The sequence below is a fragment of the Protobothrops mucrosquamatus genome, unplaced genomic scaffold (assembly GCF_001527695.2).
Source record: "Protobothrops mucrosquamatus isolate PMUCROS unplaced genomic scaffold, P.Mucros_1.0 scaffold377, whole genome shotgun sequence".
NCBI lineage: Eukaryota > Metazoa > Chordata > Lepidosauria > Squamata > Viperidae > Protobothrops > Protobothrops mucrosquamatus.
The window spans coordinates 47,973-71,804 of NW_015386709.1; the positions used below are offsets into that span (position 1 = coordinate 47,973).

The 23,832-nt window shown below is 38.4% G+C and overlaps 1 protein-coding gene across 1 annotated transcript in view; it reads left to right on the forward strand.

Moving 5' to 3' along the window:
• The first annotated feature begins 695 nt into the window (after nt 1–695).
• The window catches only part of TNN (tenascin N), a 41,358-nt gene continuing 18,221 nt past the window's right edge, over nt 696–23,832 (forward strand). Inside the window, exons 1-8 of the mRNA XM_015815813.1 lie at nt 696–1,101; nt 2,149–2,520; nt 3,877–4,140; nt 7,091–7,273; nt 11,031–11,133; nt 13,216–13,391; nt 20,866–21,129; nt 22,814–23,077. Of these exons, the coding sequence (XP_015671299.1) occupies nt 696–1,101; nt 2,149–2,520; nt 3,877–4,140; nt 7,091–7,273; nt 11,031–11,133; nt 13,216–13,391; nt 20,866–21,129; nt 22,814–23,077 (2,032 nt within the window). The remainder of the gene's footprint in view (nt 1,102–2,148; nt 2,521–3,876; nt 4,141–7,090; nt 7,274–11,030; nt 11,134–13,215; nt 13,392–20,865; nt 21,130–22,813; nt 23,078–23,832) is intronic.

The following is a 23,832-nucleotide window of genomic DNA, read 5'->3' on the forward strand; positions in this document are numbered from 1 at the left end:
TACAGATCCTTCTTCCAGATTTGCTTGCTGCTCAGTCATATATCCCTCCTTCCTCCTCCTAGAATTCCTTTCTCTAACTTGGTTGCCTGCTTCCTCCAGCAGGTTTACTTCTTGCTCCTTAATGTGTATATTCCACCTCCAATCCATGAAGAAACACATAGCATAAACAGAAAACTACTTTGTCTGACAAGGCATAAATCTTGCTCTACAAGTCTAGCTCAGAGGGGTCTTAATTAATTTAGGAACCTTCTGATGGTTTATGTGTCACTTTTCATACTTTTGGGAAGCAGAAAAAACTCAAACCTTGAGTCAAACTATAATTCAAGCTCAGTGGCACATGCATGATTAAATGCTCCGTTGAAAGCATTTTAAAAAAAAAACCTCCTCCCAAACCTACTTCCTACACGTAGTGAACAACAGAAAAGCATAGGTTACATGGTGTAAAGGAATGGGTATGTATTTAGGTATGTATTTATTATGCAAGAAGCAAGGGATTGTCAAAGTGCATTCTGCAAGGATAATCAATGCCCAATGAGTCTAGATCAGCTCTTGATCAATTCCCCAGTCAAGATTGCCAGGAATATTTTTCCTTCCCTCTTTATAATATCTAGAAAATAGCTGTTATATTGTTTACCTCATCTTTTCTTCTTGTTTCCTCAATTGAGCCTTTCTATTCTTGTATTTACAGAAGCACAATGGCCATGTGGATTATTTTCCTGGGAATTCTGATGCACTGCTCCTTCCTGGAGGTCCTGACACAATTGCCTGCTCAGCCTGAAAACTGCTCTGACCAAAGCCAGAAGATCAGCTTTAGTCACTCATATAAAATTAATTTGCCCGAGTCCTTTCAGTTCAAGGTGGAACCAGACCCAGGGTCTCTCCAAGGCAACAATCACATGTTGTTCACTAATGGCGAAGCAGATGAAGGCGAGGAGCAAAACATTGTATTCAGGCATAACATTCAGCTGCAAACTCCTAAAAGAGACTGTGAAGTCCTTGAACATGTTAAAGCTTTGCTGGAAAGACTGGAAAATTTAGAGCTAGAAGTGGTACATCTGAAAGAGATCTGTAACTCTCAAAGCTGTTGTGGAAGAGGGCAAGGTGAGGAAACTAGTTGTATAGCCTGCTGACTGTATATTGTGCCCTATCATTTGCCCGACACTTGCCTTATCTCACCCACCAAGCACTGGCTTGCTTATCATCCATAGATGGGGATCCAGATTTAGCTTAGTGGACTTCAAGACTATTGAAGTTCTGTAAACAATTTCATGGGGTTTTCTTTTGCAGAGTTACAATTAGAACAATTAACCAGTGGGACAACCTGTCTCCAAAAGTTGTGAATGCTCCAACACTGGAAGTTTTAAAGAAGAGATTGGACAATCATTTGTCTCAAATGGTATAGGGCCGTGGTGGCGAACCTAAGGCACGTGTGCCACAGGTGCCACGCAGAGCCCTCTCTGTGGGCACGTGCACCGTCGCCCCAGTCCTAGGCCTTCAGCTGGGTTTTATAAAATCTTTTCGCTTTAGGCCTCCGCCGCCGTGTGCAACAAAAAAAGGTTCAATCAATCAATTTCAACTTCTTGCTGGAAAAAAAAAAGATCTCACAAAGTTGGAATTGATTGATTGAACTTTTCAGTCCCACCCAGTCTGCCGTTACCACCACAGCCACACCCACCCAATGGGCCACACCCACCCAATGGGCCACACCCACCCAATGGGCCATGCCCACCCGGTACCCGACGATACATAAGTGGGTTTTGGGTTCCAGTTTGGGCACTTGGTCTCTAAAATGTTCGCAATCACTGATATAGGGTTTCCTATCTGAGCAGGGGGTTGGATTAGAAGACCTCCAAGGTCCCTTCCAACTCTGTTATTCTATTCTATTCTATTCTATTCTATTCTATTCTATTCTATTCTACTCTGCACCCAGTAAAAATTCAGTCACCATCTTATTATTATCCTTAAAAGTAAAGGGCAAGATTGCATGTGTTAGCTTAAGGGTTAAAAAGACAGCATTTAGCTCAAGGTGCTTTTTGCTTAAAACAAGGTGTCAGTATTCATTATTCTTTCCAGGTGAGTTGGGATCTTGGTGCCCATATGTCTTTGTCTTCCATTTTTCTCCTATGTTCTGGGCCTCTTGCTGAACAGGGGTGTCATCCTGCAGCGGCCATGGCACTTTCCTCCAAGAGATCTGCAGCTGCAACTGCGAGGAAGGCTGGGAAGGAGAGGACTGTTCCAACCCCACATGCCCAGGAAATTGCAGTGGTAATGGGCGCTGCATTGATGGCCGGTGTGTTTGCAATGCCCGTTACGCTGGTGACGACTGCAGTCAACTCCTGTGCTCTGAGAACTGCAGTGGAAACGGGGCCTGTGTCCGTGGGGTCTGTCGATGTTATCAGGAGTTCACTGGAGAGGACTGCAGTGAGAAGAGGTGCCCTAATGACTGTAGTGGCAATGGGTACTGTGACAGTGGCGAGTGCTACTGCACGGGTGGTTTCACAGGGCTGGACTGCTCTGAAGGTAAGAGCCTTCCCCGGCTGTCTCCAAATGAAGATTTCACTGAGCGGCCATCCTGCCGTTGCTTTTTCAACACAACCCGGTCTGGAAGAGGGGAGCAGAATCGCCTTTGACCCACACTTTCCCCCTCATTGCATGCAAGGCCAGGATGCCTCTCTTCTTTTTGCCTTTCTTTTAATCAGTTATGTCAATATGAGAGAGCTTAGAGAAATTCAAAATATTGAATAACTTTTGGAAAGCTATTTCACTGATCAGTTTTAGTGTCTTGAATTCATTGTATTATTTCAAAAACTGAATTGTATTTTGGGCAGAGTCCTCTCCAATCCTGGGCCTTAGGCAACTGCTCCTGTTCTCTTCTCTCAACCTTTATTTGTTTTTCAGTCAAATACGTTTATGGGAAGGTCTTGAAAAAAACTATTTTCCAATTTTCCAAAAATCTTTCCATATTTTAAAAATATTACAACCAAACAAAATCCATTATGGTATGATGTATGTATGAGTAGTTGTGCAAAATCGTTTGGTTGCCCTTGATTGAAAAGTTGTCTAGGTTGCTGTTCATATGGTCACATCATATGAAAGAGGCTAAAGGTATATGTAGACGCCACAGGCCTTGGTTGGGATTCTCCCTGTTTCCTTGGGAGCTGCATTTGTCCTTTTTAATTCCAATTTCACTGAACTGGGAGCTCTGCTTAATTTGCCATAGGATTTGTGAATACGAAGTACATTATTCCTTATTTAAAGGAGTGCAGCTAAGTACTTCAAGAGTGCCAATTTCTCTTCCAGCGAAGTTGATACTTTTCTAATCTACTTATTTTTCTACATGAAGTCACTTAATGGACTCTTATATTGCATATCAATATTTATTGAACTGTCAAGGATTTTAACTGCCATTCTGATGAAAGGGTGTTTTTGACTTTACTTGGATAGCCATAGAAAGATACAGTTCCTATATCTTTAAAGGAAGATAACAGAAATCTACAAAATTTCTTTTTTCTTCTTCTAAAGTTACTGTAAGTTATCTCTGGGTTCCTTGCATTTGATCAAACATTTTGCTTGAAAAAAAGGAAATCAATTTAAGTTAATGCAATTTAAAATGGGTAGATTTTATTAGGTCCCAGATCTGCACTTGATGATGAAAAAAATTGAGTTCTGAAAGAATTGGACACTCTGCTGCTTAATGCATGAAAAACAGTGTCAGCAAATATATATTGACAACACTTGTGCCACTAATTATATAAAAAATGAGATGCTTTCACCTACACATTGCTAAGCAAATTATGCAGACAAAATGAAACGTGATATGTCTTGCTCGACTCACAGTGTGCATTATTTTAAAATCTTCCCATTATTTCCCAATAGTGCTTGCCCCATGGAATGTCCGTCTCCTTAAAACCACCGAAAATTCCCTAGTCATCGGCTGGGATAAGATAACAGATGTGGACTACTACCTCATCAGCTACTTTCCTGTTGGACAAGAGGCCTTGATGAAACAAATAAGGGTGCCCAAAGATCAGACAAATTATGAGATTCTGGGTCTGATTCCTGGCACAGAATATGTAATCACACTTCGCAATGCAAAGAAGGAAGTCTTCAGTGAACCAGAACTCCTGCAAGTTAGCACAGGTAGGACGCTGCAATTCCCTTTCCATTATCTTTAAACCTGCAAGGGTCTTTACATCAACAGAAGGCTGAGACTTTGAAAAACTAATAATGCAAACATTGTTTCTTAAGGAAATGGTACCCTGTATGAATTATGGCTGTTTGAATGAACAAATGTCTCAATGAATAAATGGTAGCTATTTCTAACATTTTGTCCCAACTTGGATTCTAGTATCCTACAAAAAAAGGAAAATAGCTGATAGGGATCAGCTTGACTGTAACTCTCTTTACAATGTTTTTATCTACTTACTTAATTTATAGTTTTCATTTGTTTCTGTCCTTGATTACCTCCATAGCCAAAATGAGGCCAGTGGGTACACCCATCTGACTTGAGTAACATTTCATCCCACTCAGATTTTCTGTCCTTTTTTGTGGGAGGGGGAGGAATTATGTGTACATCTGTGCCATGTCAGTGGCAGTTTCTCTCTGAAAAACAACAGTTTAAAGACAAGAATTAACTCTAATTGAATACTTTAGCAGATGGTGCTAATATTCCCTCTGAATCCAGTTCCCTCAAGATTTCTCCAGAGTTTGGGTAGTTTTTTTCATGATCATAGCCACAGCCAAGAATTACACGAGGAGTAAATATCCATGGCCTAAATTAGTTTCCCTGAGGGTTTGAAAGCTTTCTTTTCCAAGGTACCTTTTCCTATCTCCAGGTTTAGAAAAAGACAAAAACTCATAATTAAAGATCAGAAATGAAGCCTTTCCTTCCATCCAGTAACCCTAACCCCACTGACCATTGTGGATTGTTTTAATGCCTGTTGTATGTATGGAAGCATATTTTTTTGGATGGGGGGAGAATCTCAGGAAAAGAGAAAACTTCCCCTGCCCCAAACTCATGTTTTCAGTCAAATCAGTGTTTTAAAAAGTGCATTTATCATGTATGGAGGCTTTTTATTGTGTCATAAAATATAATCCTACTGGGTACTTTTGAGGAAGAAAGATCTTTCTTCTTCAAGATCTTCAAAGAAACACTCTCTTGTGCTGCACAAGTACAGCATAGGTGGCACCATGCTCAATAGTAGTAACTGTGAGAGGGACCTCTGAGTCCTAGTGGATAATCACCTAAATATGAGCCAGCAGTGTGCTGCAGCTGCCAAAAAGGCCAACACAGTGCTAGGCTGCATTAACAGAGGGATAGAATCAAGATCACGTGAAGTGTTAATACCACTTTACAATGCCTTGGTAAGGCCACACTTGGAATACTGCATCCAGTTTTGGTCACCGCGATGTAAAAAAGATGTTGAGACTTTAGAAANCTTCCTGACAGTGAGAACAATTAACCAGTGGAACAACCTGCCTCCAGAAGCGGTGAATGCTCCAACACTGGAAGTTTTTAAGAAGAGACTGGACAGCCATTTGTCCGAAATGGTATAGGGTTTCCTGCCTGAGCAGGGGGTTGGACTAGATGACCTTCAAGGTCCCTTCCAACTTTACTATTATTATTATTATAAATCATTAATATGAGTGAATACTGTACTATTTTAAAACCTATTTGTCATAGTGAGGATTTCAGGTAACATGCACAGTATGTCCATTTGTGTGAATATAATGTGTGTGTTCTGAACAAGATTTGGGGAAGCTATATGCTCACAGTGAGGATATTCTGTCCACTTTACCTGTAGATAGGTGTGTCTGAAAGGGGTGATGATTAAAAAAAAGTCAAGATGGTGTCTATGTCCATATCATCAAAACCCCATCCCTTTCCTCTAATCATAATATGCATATATGACTAATGCACATTAATCTTAATCAGTTCAGTAAGATGCATTCAAAATACGATATTTATACTACTTCAGGCTTGACATCCCCTCCTGTGGATGATAGGCAGGCTTAGCTAAATTTTCAGATTAATAGAATTGGAAGGGACCTTGGAGGTCTTCTAATCCAACTATTTGCCACTAGTTGGTTGTATCCCTCTGACGTAAGGCAGGTGGGAGAATGAGTGAGGAGCAATGGACATAAAAAGGGTCAAGGCTTTGATCACATATGGTAGTTGTGGCCACCATCTTGATTCCATTTAGATATCTATGTCGCTAAGAATTAAATATTAAAACTTTCTAATATTATGGGTAAGGCATAATATTTCATTATTTGAAACAATATAAAAATGATATTATATGTTTGCAAGAAACGCATATTACATCAAAAGATTTAATTACTGTTATTGATACCAAATTTACTTTTAGGACAATTTTCGTATTGTACCATATTTTGTTTTAAACTTACCGGTATATAAATGTGTGTTTTTATTTTATTTTATTTTATAGTGTATTACTGCCTTTTGTGTCTATATTTTATTTTAAGTTCTGGCCTGTAGTAAAGCATGTTTGTCTGTCTATAAACTGATGCTACCTTAAGATGGTCTCTGGTCCTCACAATTACTGATAGTGCTGTGATTTTCCTAAGAAGGAGGACTAACTCAAATGCTGACGTGACCCTAATTTATCTTAAAATTAGTTTATCCTAAAATTGCATGTGTGTTTTTTATACTGAAGAAAGATTTATTTGTACAATAGTATCAATATCTAAAAGGAACCAGGAAGGAAAAATGGATATAAACATAATTATATTTATACAGATATATTCAGGAGGGTAAGCATGGTTTTTGGAAAAGTCTACTTTGGTTGCTACAGCGATGGATTTTAGAAAATGACTGCCATGCAGGCCCATCCCAGTAGCAGAAGCTGTAGGCTAATACCAAAATGTATTTGTATTAGTTGAAGGCTAATACAAAAATGTAGGGTTAGAGAATTTTGGGAAAGCTGCAAGTATAAATGCATCCCTTTGTTTAGCATGGCTAATTGATTACATAATTCTCCATATTTAAAATGTCCTTATAATTAACACTGTCCACAAAAAAGCTTGGCTGTTGTAGTCTTGGAGTCCTCTTTGTCAATGTTCATTTTAGCCGTTTCTGCCACTGGGCCTATCTGGGTGACGGAGGAGACTGTGAACTCATTGGAAGTGGAGTGGGAAAATCTGGCAGCAGAAGTGGATTACTACAAGCTGAGGTTCAGTTCTTTGCCTGGAGAGGAGAAGGAAGTGGTGGTTCCCAAAAGTAACGAAGTCAAGAGCAGATATATCATCACAGGTAAGCAATCAAGGGTCCATGTGTGCTTATCCAGATTAAGGGCAAAAAATCTGTTCATTTGGTACCAAGTTGGCTGAGCAATTGCAGGAATGAAAAAAGCTTCTGTTTTCAGAGTTAGGGTTCTCGTCTATTTATATTTTATTGTCTTGTTATGTGCGTTCCATTTCTGGGATAGAGATCAATTTCTTTGGAAAGGAAGCCTCAAGCAAGGGGCTTTAGACCAGTCTTTCTCCACCTTGGCAACTTTAACATTATTGGCTGGGTAATACTAGGAGTTGAAGTCCACAAATGGCAGAGAGGCAGGTGAACCCTAAAAGATGTGCTCCACTTTGCCTACTCCTGCATTAGAAGCTTAAAACATTTTATATAGGATTAGAACACAGAACATAGCTGAACGCTGCAGCAGACAACCAGAAGCCCTGACACACAACTGGTTTACAATGCATATAGAATCAAAGTCTCTGTTTCTTCCTTTCTCTTCAATTCGAAAATATCATTTTTTCTTTTACTTTCTGTTAGAACCGAAGGATAACTGCAGAATTTCTCCCCTATTGATTGCTAATGCATTTTAAAAATATAACTATGGTAATGCAAAACCTGTCTTTGTTAACACTGATATGTTGGCACAATGATGGCTGGGTAGAATGTTATAACAGGCTTCTCGATTTGCATCCACAAACATGCCCTAGCAGTCTCTTTTTTTCTGCCATGTCCTCATGATGTCTTCATGTCATCACCATCCTGTACCTGTGGCAGTTTTTCTGTAAGCGCAATATGAAGTGCTTCATTGACTGTCTGGTCTCTGCCAGCTTGGAGATCTGAATCAGTCTGAACAGCATCTGACTAATTGTGGGGTCCTCGATTCTCCCTAAGTTTGGTTGTTTTCTTGGAGATGTTTCATTACCAAATGATTATTAGGGGATGATTAGGTAACATCATCAGGGCTAGAAGGGAGTGGAGTTTGTGCTTATTTTTATATACTATTGGCTTGCCCTGTCAATATTGGTGGGAATAGTCTTGGTGATTCCTTGATTAGACTATTGCTTACCTGTTACTGTAGCTTATTTGATTGTATCAGTAGTTCCTTGATTGGGGCAATGTCTATGTCTTGATTGCCGATCTGGTGTTAATCTTATTATTATGATGTTAATGGTATTAATCTTATGGTTTGCCACACAGTCAGCCAGATGTACAGACTGGATTTGGCATTTTTTTTCTACCTATCGAGTCCTTCCCAAGGATCTGGGATAGGCAGATGTTGAGGTTTTATGATGTTAAAGGTTGTCACGGGATCTAAGTTGTTCTAAATAAAGCTGTCTTTTGCAATTGACTGATGGTGAATTTGTCAATGCCGATGGTGTTCAAGTGGTGCTCCAGTTTCTTTTGGGTTTGCACCCAATACACTGTTACTATTGGTACTACCTTTGTTTTCTTTTATCAGATGTTCTATTTCTATTTGCAGGTCTTTGTATTTTATTATCTTCTCCATTCTTTTTCTTTTATTCTAACCAGACATTTTTGTTTTTCGTATTGACAGTTGTTAAATCTGGTGTACTATGTTGCAGGTGCCTATCTGTTTGAATTCTAAAGTCCTAGAGCACTTTAGTGTCTTCATTTTCTATTGTTTTCTCCTTTTTATGGTCCCACCAATTCTTGCTTGCAGGCAAATTGCATTTCTTGCAGATCTTCCAATGCACCATTGTTACTTCTTTGTCATGCCGCTGCTTGTAGTCAGTCTGTGCTACCTTCTTGCAGCAGTTACCTGCTTCTTCAGCTTTTTTGCATAGGTGGAACTTACTGTCTGTTGTTGTCTTCTCAATTCTGGTTTTGTATGCATTTGTTCTTAAGGCTTGGTCTTATGCTGTCAGAATTAGTTCCTCTGTCTCTTTCTTCAACTTTCCTGCTCTTAGCCATTGCCAGGTCTTGTTATTATCTGCTTTCCCTGCTATTTTTTTTTAATGTACTGGCCATGTAGTGCTTTGTCTTCCAAAACCTCTTTTCTGTTTTTCATTGTAGGTCTTTCTTGTAGGCCGTTTGGTCTCTCCAGTATAATTATTCTTATTATTATGGTGTTGTTGTTGTTGTTGTTGTTGTTATTATTATTATGACTTATTATTGTTGGACTTAGCTGACTTATTATTGCAGAAGATGCAGGATAAAGTGGGGAGAAAGAACCAGTTTGGTCTTTGTTGCTAAAGGCAAAACTCTCCCTATTCTTGATCTCTTTGTCTAAACTATTTTTGAGTATAGGTTTAATACTATTTCAGAGTAGCACTAAATTTGTCTCCAGATGAAGTTTAGCAGCTGAAATTTAGGCTACCCCTTGACAAATTTCCATGAAACTACTAGACTAAACTACTAGACTAACTACTAGGCTTTTCCAGCAAGCGGGCCTGACCTAGGGAGGATTTTAGGTAGGGATGATTTTAAGAAAATTTTAATTGACACACAGCTTCCAATATTTGGCTTTTAATTTGGTTTTATGGGGGTTTTTTGTTTTTTGATGTATTTTGTTTGTATCTAATATGCTGTGCACCGCCCTGAGTCCTACGGGAGAAGGGCGGTATATAAATTAAATTATTATTATTATTATTATTATTAATCAATTGTTAAAAGCAGTGCTTTTTTTCTAAAAAAGAAAAAAGAAAAAAGGTGCCGGAACTCACACGTCATACAACCCGCCTTGCCTACCCTACAAGGTTCCATCCAAAAAAGGTACCGGAACTCCGTTCTGGGCGTTCTATGAAAAAAAAGCCCTGGTTAAAAGTTGCTTCTCCAGACCCAACCCATGATAAGAGGGTGACCAATGGATATTTTTTTGCTGGTTGGCAATGTCTGATGGAAGGGGAAGAAAGAAAAACCAACCATTTTCTGTCATTAATATGTCTCGTATACCATCTGTAGGCACCATACTTATGAGCATCATTTCTACCCAACCTGTATATCAGTAAACAAAACATATATTTTATAAAATTCCAAATGCCTTTTATGACCTTCTTCAAAGGAAGCTAAATCTGAGGAAGTACTGGAGCCGACGAAACCTCTCAGCACTTTATTAGATTATAAATAGCTTTAGATCAGGGGTGTCAAACTGCCGGCCCATGGGCTAGATGCATCATGCGGAAGTCGCGCCCACCCCAGCTCTGGCAATGGGAAAAAAGTCGTGATACGTCGTGACACATCACGTGACATGGCAAGTTTGACACCCCTGCCTTAGATAATTTAAAATTCACTAGAATGGAAACTGTTCAGTAGTTGTGATATTGCTACAGTAAAGGCAGTGGTGGGATTCAAATATGTGAACAACCAGTTCTCTGTGTGGATGCCGCTTCCGGAAGTCCATTCTGGGCCTGGACAGCAAAAAATTAGCTACCGGTTCTGCCGAAGTGGTGTGAACTGGCTGAATCCCACCACTGAGTAAAGGTGTGGCCTATGATGAAAACTGCAGATTGCAGCCATAGACTTAACAAAACAATTTTTCATACAATCTGATACAAAACATTAAAGCTTACACCAACAACTTCCATGACGTCAGAAACAGTTGAAAAGTGATGTAATTGTTTTGAATGCAATAATGTAGAACCAAAGTGAAACTTTATCCTTCCTCAAATATGTTGTCAAAGTATTACTCTGGACATATTATTGAGGAAATGTAAAGCAAACTTGTCCCATTAAACCTTGACAGAAAATAAAATAAATGTACAATTATGTCTCAGACCATTTTATCTTTTCCCCTTTCTGTTTCTTCTTTCCATAGGCTTGAAGCCAGGAACCAAATATAAGATCACTGTCACATCTGTGAGGAATGAGGTTGAAGGGAAGCCATCTTCTGTACATGGATGGACAGGTATAAACAGAAGGTTTTTTTGTAGCATAATGACATCCTTACACAATATCACAACACAATTGCTATTGGTCTTCACAGCTGTTGCAGCAATTGGCCACTCAGCTGAGACTGCCAAATACGGCTCCCCATTCTTTCCAATCACACTTTACTGAAAGCTAGTGTCCACGAAGAAACAACAGGCATGCCAGGAAGAAAGGGGATTATCTGGTCCCAACTTCTGTGAGTTGTTTGGTTGGTATGCAGAGTCTTGACATATATGGATTAGATACATATATGTTCTCTGTGTTCATATAGCTTTGTGCTCAAGATTAATCTCCATATGTGAAGGTTGGGGGTATGGCTCCCCCATATGTTGAATCTAGAGAGATTTTAACCACTTGAGTAGGACTTATATAAATGTTTCTAATTTTGTGCCTTCCAGATTCCAGGTAGAAAGCCTTTGGGGTAATACCCATTTGAAATTAGTATGCAACTCTGTGATCCATCTTGTGGTGCCCTTTCTCGACCGGGAGACCTTCATGGGGTCATTCATGACCTAGTCACTTCATAATTGGACCATTGTAAGCTTTCTGACAATCTTTTGCCCCTTAATTTCTGTTACAAATCTGAGGGAGAAACCTCCCCACCTCAAAGTTTATTCGCCCTGAATTCTATATTGAAACTTCCCCACAAAAAGCCACATACCAAAGGCCATTGTAGATTTATATTCAGTGCAGGCTCTATGCTAATGGTTAAAATCAATGCATGGAGAGGAAAATACATCTGTGGTAGCAGGTCAAACTTCCTATTGCTATGTCTTCAGTTACTAGTCTGAAAACCTGGGAGTGAGGTTGACATGATGACCACCCTTTTGGCCTTCCAGCCTTTGGAAACTATTTAAAAATGTATCAGATATTAACCCAGGCTATTTTGACTATTTCAGATTAAAACATCAGGATATTATGTGCTCAGTGATGTTTATACATTTGTTTTGCTTCTGTGTGGGATGCCTACCACAAGCTCCTGGCTTTGGAATAAAGAAGACCACAAGTTTGGCTTTGGAATCACCCAAGAATGAATTATCTAGCATGACATCAGTCAGAGGGCAGACTGCTGGAGTTGCAAGTTTTGGCAATGCAGTCTTCTAATTGTATAACCCCAAAAATTACAGTATTGGTGTAAGTGAAGCTTTGCTAGTTATTTGTTGGCTGGTACATTGAAAATGGCTTGATCAGAAAATGTCCCTTGACTGGAGATTTGAATTTGGCAGAAGTCTTATTAGAAGATGTGCTTCTAAGAACATGCAGAATGCTAAAAGGATACCAAATAATTAAGTAGCATCAGATAATCAGAAAATGTTCATGGTATTTTTGTCTTGGTTGCAGATTAAGCTTAGCCCAGCTTTCAATGAATATTAACAGACATTCCTTATATTTAAAGAGAAAGATAAATTTATTAAGAAATACATAAAATTGAAAAGTCTTACTTTTCTCTAAGCCACATTTTAAAGGTCATGTAGTATAGGCCAGGGTGTGCAATGGCTCAACAGTTAAAGACACTGAACTTGTCAGCTAGTAGCTGTGTTCAAGATCTGAATGGGGTGATGGGGTGAGTTCCTGCTATTTGCCCCAGCTTCTGTCCACCTAGCAGTTCAAAAGCATGCAAATGTGAGTAGATAAATAGGTACCACTTTGGTGAGAAGGTAACAATTTCTGAGCATTTCAGTGTATAATCATGCTGGCCACATGATTATGGAAATGTCTTTGGACAATGCTGGTTCTCTTGGCTAAGAAACAGAGATGAGCACTGTCCCCTAGAGTTGGACAAGACTAGACAGGGGAAACTTTTACCTTTATAAAATAGACCAGCCAAAGAGAGGAAGTTGCCTTTGTTAACATAGAATTTCATTTAACTCACCATTGGCCAAGTAAGAAGGAGACACAGGGACATGATGTGAAGACCCATTCCCTCATCTAACTCCTGCCATTTGCCTCAGTAATCAGAATGCTTTTTGGAGGAAGGAGATGATGCTGTCTTCAATACATCTGAAGGAACAGTTGTGGTTCCAGTGGAATGTTTTCATAAACAAACAAAGTTTTTCTTGAGGTATTTGCAGGAGTTCTCTAAAACCAGTCCTTTATTTAAAAGAAATAGGTTCCCTCACCACACATTCTGGCAAACCAGCAAGAAAATTAAAAAAGCATCACATAAATATAGATGTCAAAAACACAAACTGTCCAGCTGTATCACTGTATGAAAAAGAGATTATTGGAACCATTGCACCACAGCTTTGTAATGATTTGTAAGCCATTATCTTGAAAGCTAGGTCTTACATGTGTTTGGGAAGAGTTGGGAGACAAGGACACATGCCCAACTTTTGATCACTAACCATTGCAACAATTCCCCTCTCAGTATCTCCACAAGTAGTTTTGTTTCTGGAATGCCTTTTATATTGGAAAATACCAGTCCTGTCTATTTCTGATACCAACTTCACTCCAGGATTTGAACAAGTAGGAGAGAGGAAAGCAAAGGTAGATATAACAGTCCACCTCCTTTTCACTGCAGTGTCCCAAAAATAACAAGGGATGTCAAATTGAGCTTTTGCTGCTCATCTGTTACTTTCTCTGTATTTGCCAGTTTTAATCACTCCTCCAAAGCAGCTCATTTGAAGATAAAATCCTGAAGTCCATCATTGTTATCAGAATGCTCAGGCTGACATGTTTTATCTGCTGGCTGATGATTTACTGAAGTGGGGAGGTGGCAACAAAGCCAGAGGAGAAAGCCAATCACCTTGCCTTTATTATGGCACCATCACAAATTAGGATAATACTGTTTGACAGTGACTCAGCAGAGACATGATAGATGCATGGTAGGGATTGGCAACGGGGATAGCAAATTTTATGCTTGCATTGCTTTCTACCAGCACATGGGCAGCTATATAATGCTTACACAGTAGTGGGAAAGACCTCCGCCCAAGCATGATTTTACATAGGAGACAGGAAAATATGATCCAACTCCTGAGGAGCAAGGGATCAGCACAGGCTCTGATCATAGAACTGGCCCTCCACAAGATGTTTTAGGCCAATTCTGTGGAAAGACCACACAGATAACCTCTGCCAAGTGGTTAGGTCATTTGAATATTACTCTAGCCACACAAAAGAGCTGCTCTCAGAAAAGTAGACTCCACATAACTTGTTTAAAATGTCCCCAAATTATACAAAAATCAAACTAATTATTTATAATTTGAGAGAACTCACCATGAAACTAGATGGTGGTGATGGTAAACCACATTGATGCTCCTGGGGGAAAGAGGCAGAGTACTTGTTCACATTCAGCTAGAATTTCTTCCCCTTCCTGCATCAATTATTTGCAGGTAAGAGCAGTTTGGAATAAACACAGCAGTTTCACTCCTTTTCTTGTAAAGGCCTTGAAGAGCAGGAGGAAAATCTGCTACCAAGGCAATGGTTAGATACTCTGTATCTGTACACATTTCTGGGGAAGAAATGTGATATGAGAAAATGTTTCAGACAAAATCTTTCCCAATTCTCGCCAAGTTGTAGTAAAGGCAAGAAACCACATCCAGACCTGCAAAATTCTGTTACTATATCTTTACAGTAACAGTGATAATGGCCTACATGACTTTGGCTTCTTGGTCTGGTTTATCTTGAAGTGTTTATAGTTCTTATGCTGCTCATAGAAACTACCACATTGCAGCCCATTTTATTTAAGAAGTCTACCAAAGGTGCTGTAAAGTGAATATAGATTTTTCCATGTTGTCCTAAGCAATGAGGCTTTCTAAACCCCTTTAACATGGCACAAGGATCTCTTTTCAAGAAAAAGTTGGATGATTGAGTATATTAAGAGATATTTCTACTTCTATGGAGCTTTTGAGACCTTTGGAAGATACTGCTGACAGGAAAACAGTTTTCATGAAGAAAAGAATGCATCATTGGAGGAAGGGGCGTGGCAAGCAAATATGCTAAAAACAAATATGTCTGAAATGTGGGGAATACAAAACACTGGTTCTTTGGGAATTCCCAGGAATTAGACTAGTCTGAAGTTTTAAATATGCCAGAGCTGTCTTGCTTGTAACAAGATGTCCAGCTGAAGGGGACTTCCGGTTTGTGTCGTGACAATGCATGGCTGCTTCCCACGGCTGATTTTTCCCTGCCAGGGGGCTCTAAACAGGCTTAAAGTTGCCCCAGAGAGGCGATGAAGAAGGAAAGGACCCTCGTCGATCACGAAAAGACGGCAGTCAATCTGTTTGATCCAAGGAAAGCCCTCCAAACCAGCAGGGGAAAGACTGGCTGCATTTCTGTGGCTAGTCCAAGCTACTGACAACTGAACAAAGAAAGCACTTACCAGCATTTTAAACAGCATGCTTGGAACTGGGTGAGAATATTGATCCTTTCTCTACTATTTTGATACTTGACTCCCTGGAAAAAACAGATTCCCAAAAAGCAAGACTCCCCAAATGTGAGAAGGAAGGGGATTTTTGCCCCACCCTTCCAAAGAACTGAAAGCGGTGGTTCAATTCTTTTGGGGGGGACAAAAACAGAGAAGAATATAATACTAAAGTGGAAGTAATATAAAGACATAGCTTTGATAAATCTTTTTTTTTAAAGAAAATTTTATTGATTTTCTAGTTTTACATTTAAATATTTGAAAAGCAACGTGGAGGCTGAGTTGGTCAATAATTCAATAACATACAAATATCTTTAGTACAGATCACAAACTATTACATTAAATATTTCCTCTCTTTCCCCCTTGGTATTTACTGTCTCATATTTAAATTAATACAATTCTTATTATATTGATTAAATAAAAACAACTTTCTTACATTTATCAATAATTTTTAATTTATACATATCCTAGTTGTTTTAACATTCAATCTTTTTAGACAATCAATGTCCTGGTTAGTTTTTCCCAATTTTTAGTTTTTCATTAATATTTAATTTTAACGTTTAATATTTATAATTTCCAAGTTTTAAATAACCCCAATTCCCTTTATCACAATTCATCACAAGATCTAATGTTCAGGATATACATCTTATCTATTTGAATTCTCACCATCTTACATCAACGGATTAATAATACAATATAATATTCTCATTTTCTGGTAATTTCCAAATATCTTAAATTTAGTAACCAAAATTTCTCTTATTTCAACATTTAATACTTCCTCTCTTTTTCTCTTAATATCTACTATCTCATATTTAAGCTAGTAATTTTTATTACCGCTAAGTAAGAACATATTTATTACACCCATTGATACATTTTTAGCTTATATATATCTTAATTACCTTTATATTTAACCTTTATGAGCAAATCAATGTTCAAATTTAACTGTTAATACTTCCAAGTTTTAAATGACCAAAGTTTTCTGTATTTCAACTCATAACAATATCTAGTATTCAAAGTACACATCTTATCTATTTGAGTATATTCTATTTTAATTCTCACTAATAAGTCAAAACCCCAATTTTCTTCAGTCTTATTCTAGCTTTCTTTCTTTGCCAAATCGTCTTTCATGTCTGTGCTTTTGAATCATCAAATAAATCTCCCTGTGTTGTTATGTATATTGTTTGTTATGTATATTGTAAAAAAACCCATCTGGTCACCATTTTTTGAGAGGATTAGCAAATTATCTCTCTATTTTTCCATCTTGATGTAGTTGTCCTGAACTGTTTATCTTCTCTTCAGTCTGTTCTTCTTCTTGATCCTCAGGTTTCTTCTGATTTATGTAGAAAGTCTTTTCCCTTTTCCAGGTTTTCCATTGACTGTATTTGTTGATCAATTGAATCTTCTGTCATAATATTTAATTGTTCCACTTTTTCTGTTATATTCTGTGTAGTTGATTTTTTAGTTGTAATCAAAGTTTGAGTTTGTATATCTGGGCTGACATCTTGTTCTTTTCTGTAACCTCTTATTTCATCAGTAGCTGTAAGAATAGTTTGGTGAATTGCTTTCAACATAAAGAGAATCTGTTCCTGATCTTCATCCATATTCTCTTAGTAGTGTATTAGGTTAAAAGCTTTACAATCAGAGAATGCAAAAAAAATTTTTTGTCACTGAGTATAGAACACAGCTGGGCTTCTCACAGCTGATGCCTCAAGGTTACATAAGTCTTATCTATGGTCTGGGCTACTGGCCAAGTCTCTTTTAAGCAATAACAAGTTGTGATATCAGGTTTAGCCACAAGATGTCACCCCCTACCATTTAAAGTTTTATTTTAAGTCCAAAGTTTTTATAATCTTTTCAGTTTTACTTCTTTTTTATAAGTAAAAACCTAGATCTTCATTAGAAATAGAAAATCTTTTAGTCCACAAACTTTAAAAAATAAAATTCCAATTAGGATCAAGTTATTCTTGCAACGTTTTAAACTCCTCTGGATAGTCAGTCGCTGCTGTTTTTAGAGAGAGGGATAAAATCTCCCTTCCCTCTCCACAGGGGGGAAAGTACTTTAAGCAGCTTACGCAGGTAAAAAAGATAGTTAGGATTTAAGAGAAGTAGATCTCACCCAGTCTCATCCACACTGCTTTATAATTGCCTGGTGGTAAGCGTGACTTTGACTGTCTGCAGCCTAGTGACGAGTCATATTTCTATGGCCAGTTTTTCGTCTGCCGGTTTGGAGGACTGCCCCAGATTGAGGGGAAGGGCTACTGCCCTCCCGCAATCAAGTGGGGATCCCCTCCTTGCTGGTCACCCCTACAGGGTGACTTTTGACCCTTTCCGGGATCCCCCAGCGAAGTGAAACTGGACGCGGAAGGCAGAGCTTGCCTTCTGGACATCCATAGTGGCCGCGTCAGCAAACCGGAACAGCTTTGATAAATCTTGAGAACTGAGAAAACTGTTAAGATCTTTTTTTGAAAGAACATTCGGGTGAAATTCAAGAAACTTTAAAGTTGAAATAAATGTTTGCTTTAAGTGCTGGAAAATGGATATCTAAGGACATCTAGTGGCAGGAGAGAGGTACAGCACTAATTTTGTTATGTCTAGAGTGGACTTGGCACAAAGTCCAGACACAGATAACTACTTAGCTTCTTTGATCCTTAGTGAATCTCTTAATTCAACAGAGAGTAGCTGGCAATGGAGAAAAACATTTTGGGCTATTTTCTGCATGGTGGGAGTTACAACAGTTTTGAAACTTGTTGACCCTCTTGGATTACAAACATCGACTGAACTTTAACTCTTGATTTTCTGCCTCTTGGTTACTTTTGTCTAGGGGAGACTTATGGACTGATTGTTGGGTGGTTGGATATTTTGGATTACAAACATCGGTTGACTGATAATTCTTGGATTCCTGGACAAAGGAACTCTTACAAAATACTCCTTTTGGTGGTGGACCTATATTTTAGAACTTATTGGACTATAAAGGCTATATACAAAGAATATAAGAATTTTAAATTTAAATTTAAGTAGCATATTATTGTATTGACTATAAGATTGGTCATGTTAGATAAGCCTGGGAAATATAATAGAGGGTGGGAACAAAATGAGTGCTCCATACCTAGCTAAAAGTGGCAAAAAACCATCCCCAGTATCTGCCTCTGAAGCCCCCAACCTGGCATATCAGAGAGTAAAAGCTAACAACTTTCAGAAGGAAATGCTATCTATATTGCAATCAATTCAAGAGGCAATCGATTCACATAAAGAAGACTCAAAAAGAAACTATGATGAGACTAAAGATAATTTGGATAAGATAAATGAACAAGTTTTTAACTTAAACTTACAATTAGAAAACCTTCAGAAAACGACTATAAAGAAGGAACAAGGAACTCAGAAAATAGAAGACAAACCAGAAGAAACTGATCTAAAGATGGAAAATACAAAGAAAGGAAACTACAGACTGCAGCAGACAAAAGAAAACATGGAAGACTTAGTAATAATACCGGAAATGGAAAAGGCACACCATCCCTCAAGACTTCAGAACATATCTGAAGATAAGGAAGAAGACTTTATAGAACAGATTATAGAGCTTTCAGGAGAAATGTTAGAAACTGGGAAATAAGAAATGAAAAGAGAAGCTTAGGGAGAAGGAAAGTGGGAGATTTTCAATGAATATAAATGGATAGAACTACCCCTCAGAAATATCTTACCTAAATGACTTTTTCTACTACAAATAGTACTCATAAAAACAGAGAAAAAATCCTTTGATGATCTAAATAAATACACCGATTTGGAAATTTATCTGACAAAGGAAGAAAGCTAGAGTTAGATTTAAAAAAATAGAGGACTTGACCTATTGGATGGGGCCCTACACTATCAAACAGGTGTTTGAATATGGCTAAAAGAAATAGATAATTCTTAGATACTAAAAGATCATTATACTTAGAAAGATAGGATTTATAATTAGGATGGCATACTTTTCTATGGGATGGAAAATATGAAAACATCAGGATGGCTCTTAACAAGGGAAACTTTTACTCACCGAAACTTAATCAACTTTGAGAAAATTGTAACCTATAAAAATATTTTGAATACTGAAGGGAAACTAAAATTGAAATAAGAGTTGGGAAAACAGGGGATAAGGTGGCCTTAACTGCAAATATAATTGAGATATGAGCTGGATAGAAAAGATGTTATGAACTGGAACTATTTTTATTTGATATAATATTAGAAAAATAGGATGAAGAAGTATATACTTAATGTTGTATGCATTAATAGCAATAAGAATTTTATTTGCTTAGTGTTTGAAAAACGAAGTAATATTACCTGAAGAAGAGAGGATCAAGAAAACATCGGAATGTGGAGAAATGGACAGAGCGATATTGAAGGTCAAAAAAAAAGAAGACAGAATAATTTCAAATATGGGATATAGGTTATCACTGGCCAGGAAAAAGGGGTAGAGATTAGGAATTCAATATGTACCTTCAAGTAAAAAATGAACCCAGGCAACACATTGTTTGCTAAGCACTTATGATTTGTAAAAATAGAAAATCAATAAAATATTATAAAAAAAGATGTCCAGCTGAAGACACTGGATATAATCCCCTATGTAATAATATCTATTTTTAAGCAAGTGTACTCCTGAAGAGGCAACTTGAATGCTAGAAATGGAAGGACAAATGGTTTTGCTAGAACTCAGATTCAGAATGAGTTGTCTGATATGTGGAATCACTATCATAAATGCTGCATATATTTGAAGGAGCAAGCAGAGAAAGCTACATCTCAGTTCCAGCAGTATGACCCCCTATTCTCTGGGATAATCTGGGATTCAGGCAAAGATTCTTTGCTGCTGCAAAAGAGGAAAAACAAGATATAAAACAATAAGGGATGACTTTGAGGCGGTGATGACTTTCAGTGAAAAGATCTGAGTGGGGGAAAGAGAAGTATGCCACTAGAAGACAGCCAGTGTACTTAAGAAGACAACACAGATTTTCTAAAACAAAGCATGATGAATGTGACTCTGACAAGAGCTTGTGGACAGATGTTGTTATTAGTATTTAAATCAGTATTTGATGAAGAAATCAGCTGATTACAAAAGAAGTAGTGAATTCTGACTGCTCTTAAAAGAATAGATGAGACAGAACTGACCCACATGAGCACCATCCATGGGAAGGTTTCTTTGTGTCAGCCCCAGGCATAAAATCTTCTCAGGTTGGCTTATGCCCTTTGTTAACTGGTGGGGAGAAAGGGTGCCATGTGTATTATATACTCCCAAGGATCAAAATGTTCTAAATTAACCTTGAAAAATGGCTCCTGGTAGACAATGGAAAACTTGTCAGAATTACTGTCCTAATTTAAATGTCTATTTCCTTCCTAGACATTGATGGCCCGACACATTTAGTAACTGACCGAGTAACAGAAAACACAGCAACCATTTCTTGGAATGGAGCTCAGGCTCCCATTGATAGCTATGTAGTGAGCTACAACTTAGTTGGTGGTGATACCAAACAGATATCCATTGACAAGGACAAGAGAACCACTAATCTTGTGGGCCTGAAGCCTGGCATGGAGTACACTATCCACATCTGGGCTGTGAAGGGAACTCAGCAGAGCAGAAGGGCAAGCACAGAAGCTGAAACAGGTACTCACTCCATAGATAAGAAATTGTGAAATCTTCATGAGTTCCTCTATTTTAGTTCTACTCAGTGAAGTTCTTTTTTAGACATGCTAAACTGTACAAGTTATCTGTAAAGGAGTACTAGAACTCTGGCAGCAGATTGAAGATTTACAGTCTGCTGAAAAAATCAGGTATCTTCTTTTCCTTTCTCAGTTTTGTCAAGACAAGTCACATTCAGTTTGTGAATTTAGAACCTGAAAGATGTCAAGCAAGTACTGATTGTTAAATTTTGGACAGAATGTACTATTGAGAAACCAGACAAATAAATAACAAATCTTTTAATAATATAGTAATTGGTTAAATATGATAATCATATATTGATATATATCTGCATGTATGCATGTCTGTGTATTATGTATGGGTTATCTACATTCACGGTGTAAGAGTGGTGAAAACTTAATTCAGATCCTAAATTAGTACCTAAGAATGATTTAGGTGGCATTTAAGAATTTGGGCACTGCCAAACAAGGTGGCTTTTTGTAAATTAGAGCGTTTAGGTCTGATAAATTCAATGTATTTCCTGATATCGAGGAAGTCCTTAAAGTATCGCTCCAAGGGCTACAGCCACTATTGGTATAATAACAGATTTCTTTTCCCATAAGAATTACTTCAATCTGCAAGTTCCAGTATTTTGAATTTTTTTCCAATTATTTTTATTCAATCCCAGCACCATCTGTTTTAGCAACATCAATAAATCAGACATTCCTCTTTTCAGTACAGTAATTGTTATATCAGGCATGATGAGAACAAGATGGCAGAGTTATATGTATAATACTTCTGACATATCCTGTCAGAACCCATATTCTAAAGGGCCTTTTCCTTTTCTTTCCCTTTCCCTTTTCTTTCTAAACCCAAACCACATTCTTTTCTCTCCCTGGGTTCTGCCATACTCCTGGAGGGGAGGGGGAAAGCGCTTGAGGGTTATTGCCTTGTTTTCCTCTATTGCTACAATGTAGCACTTTGCTGTTTCCGCATTTCTTCCTCTGTGAAGTTTCTCTCCCCTGTTGTCAGCTAGTAAAGGGGGAAGGAGAATGGAATGTACCTCCACTCCGCGTTCGCAAGGGAAGGTGCGAAGTGCCGCCTAAACATCGTTGCAGCCAGGAGACGGCCTGATGTTATCTCCTTTTTCCCACAACGAACTTAAGACCTGGGGATTGGCCTGTTTGAACTGACCAGATGAATTATGGGGTGGGGTTATGCTTTTTACCTATCGATCTGGTGGGAAACCCTCCTGTCTATTATGCCTGCTATCAGCTTCTCCTAATAAAAGCCCCTTTTGGAAGAAACTGTTTCCAAGACTTCTACTTTCTTAGGATGAGGTATTGAAGTGGGCCCTGACATATCCAGCCTTTATTGAAACTGAATATGACAATTCTGATAAAACAAAACTATTCAGAAACAGTACAAATACACTATTTTCCCAGATTCTTGGTTCCTTTTTAGTAATGAATTAATTTAAATTTTCAGACATCAAGAAACAAGCATAGCTATTTAATTGATAATAGTTATGCTCAAGTTTACACATGGCCATATGGCTTCTTCAGTAAATATTGACTGATCATTTTAAGAAAATGGAGGATTTAAAAAAAGAATATATAATCCAATGTTACTGAGAAAAAAATGTAATACACTGTATCTTGGTTCACAGAAATAGATGGACCCACCAACCTGAAAACAGACCAAGTGACAGAAAACTCAGCCACTGTGTCTTGGAACAAGGCCTGGGCACCTATAGAACAGAACATCCTCAGCTATACATCTGCTGATGGAGAAACCAGAGAGGTACCTGTTGGGAAGGATAACGTCAAGACTACCTTGACAGACTTGAAACCAGGCATAGAATATGTTCTCCACATCTGGGCAGTGAAGGGAAGCCAGCAGAGCAAGCGAGCAAGCACAAAAATTATGACAGGTAACTTGAGTAGGGCAGTGGGAGTGGGATGATAAGTTTTATGAAACAGGGTCCTTTGAAAATGACAGTGGTATAATCTTATTGCTACCAGGGCCGATGAGTTCTATACTATTTTTCCTTATGTTTTCTAGTACCAATGGTACTATATATTTTCCATCTACACAGGTTGCATGAACAGGGCTGCTTTGGAAATGCTAGGGACAGACCAAGCAGATATAGGGAGCCCTGCAACACTCTCTGTTGTCTAAATGAGGATATTAACCATACGTTACACATGCACTATTTCTTCTCTCCTGCAGTCAATTATTCTATAAGTATTCCTCTCTCCCTGTTATTTGGATTTAATGGGGAGTGAGCTCATAAATATCCAGTTAGGTTCTGATATCTTTGCTACATGTTCAAGGAAGGATAGGAGTGGAAATGTATAATTAGAAAGCTTGCAGAGAATGTAGTAGAATTGAAATAAAAGATCCCTTGGTAGATTTGTGTCATAGGACAGGATGCTGGGACATGGACAGGATGCTGGGACGGCTGAACACCACCACATGTTTCCTGAACCCGTGTCCCTCCTGGCTGGTACTGGCCTCCCGGGAGGTTACACGAGGCTGGCTCCAGGGAATCGTCAACGCTTCTTTGAGTGAGGGGTTCTTGCCGGCTGCCTTGAAAGAGGCTGTGGTGAGGCCCCTCCTCAAGAAGCCCTCCCTGGACCCGGCTGCTTTGGCCAACTACCGGCCTGTCTCCAACCTTCGCTTTCT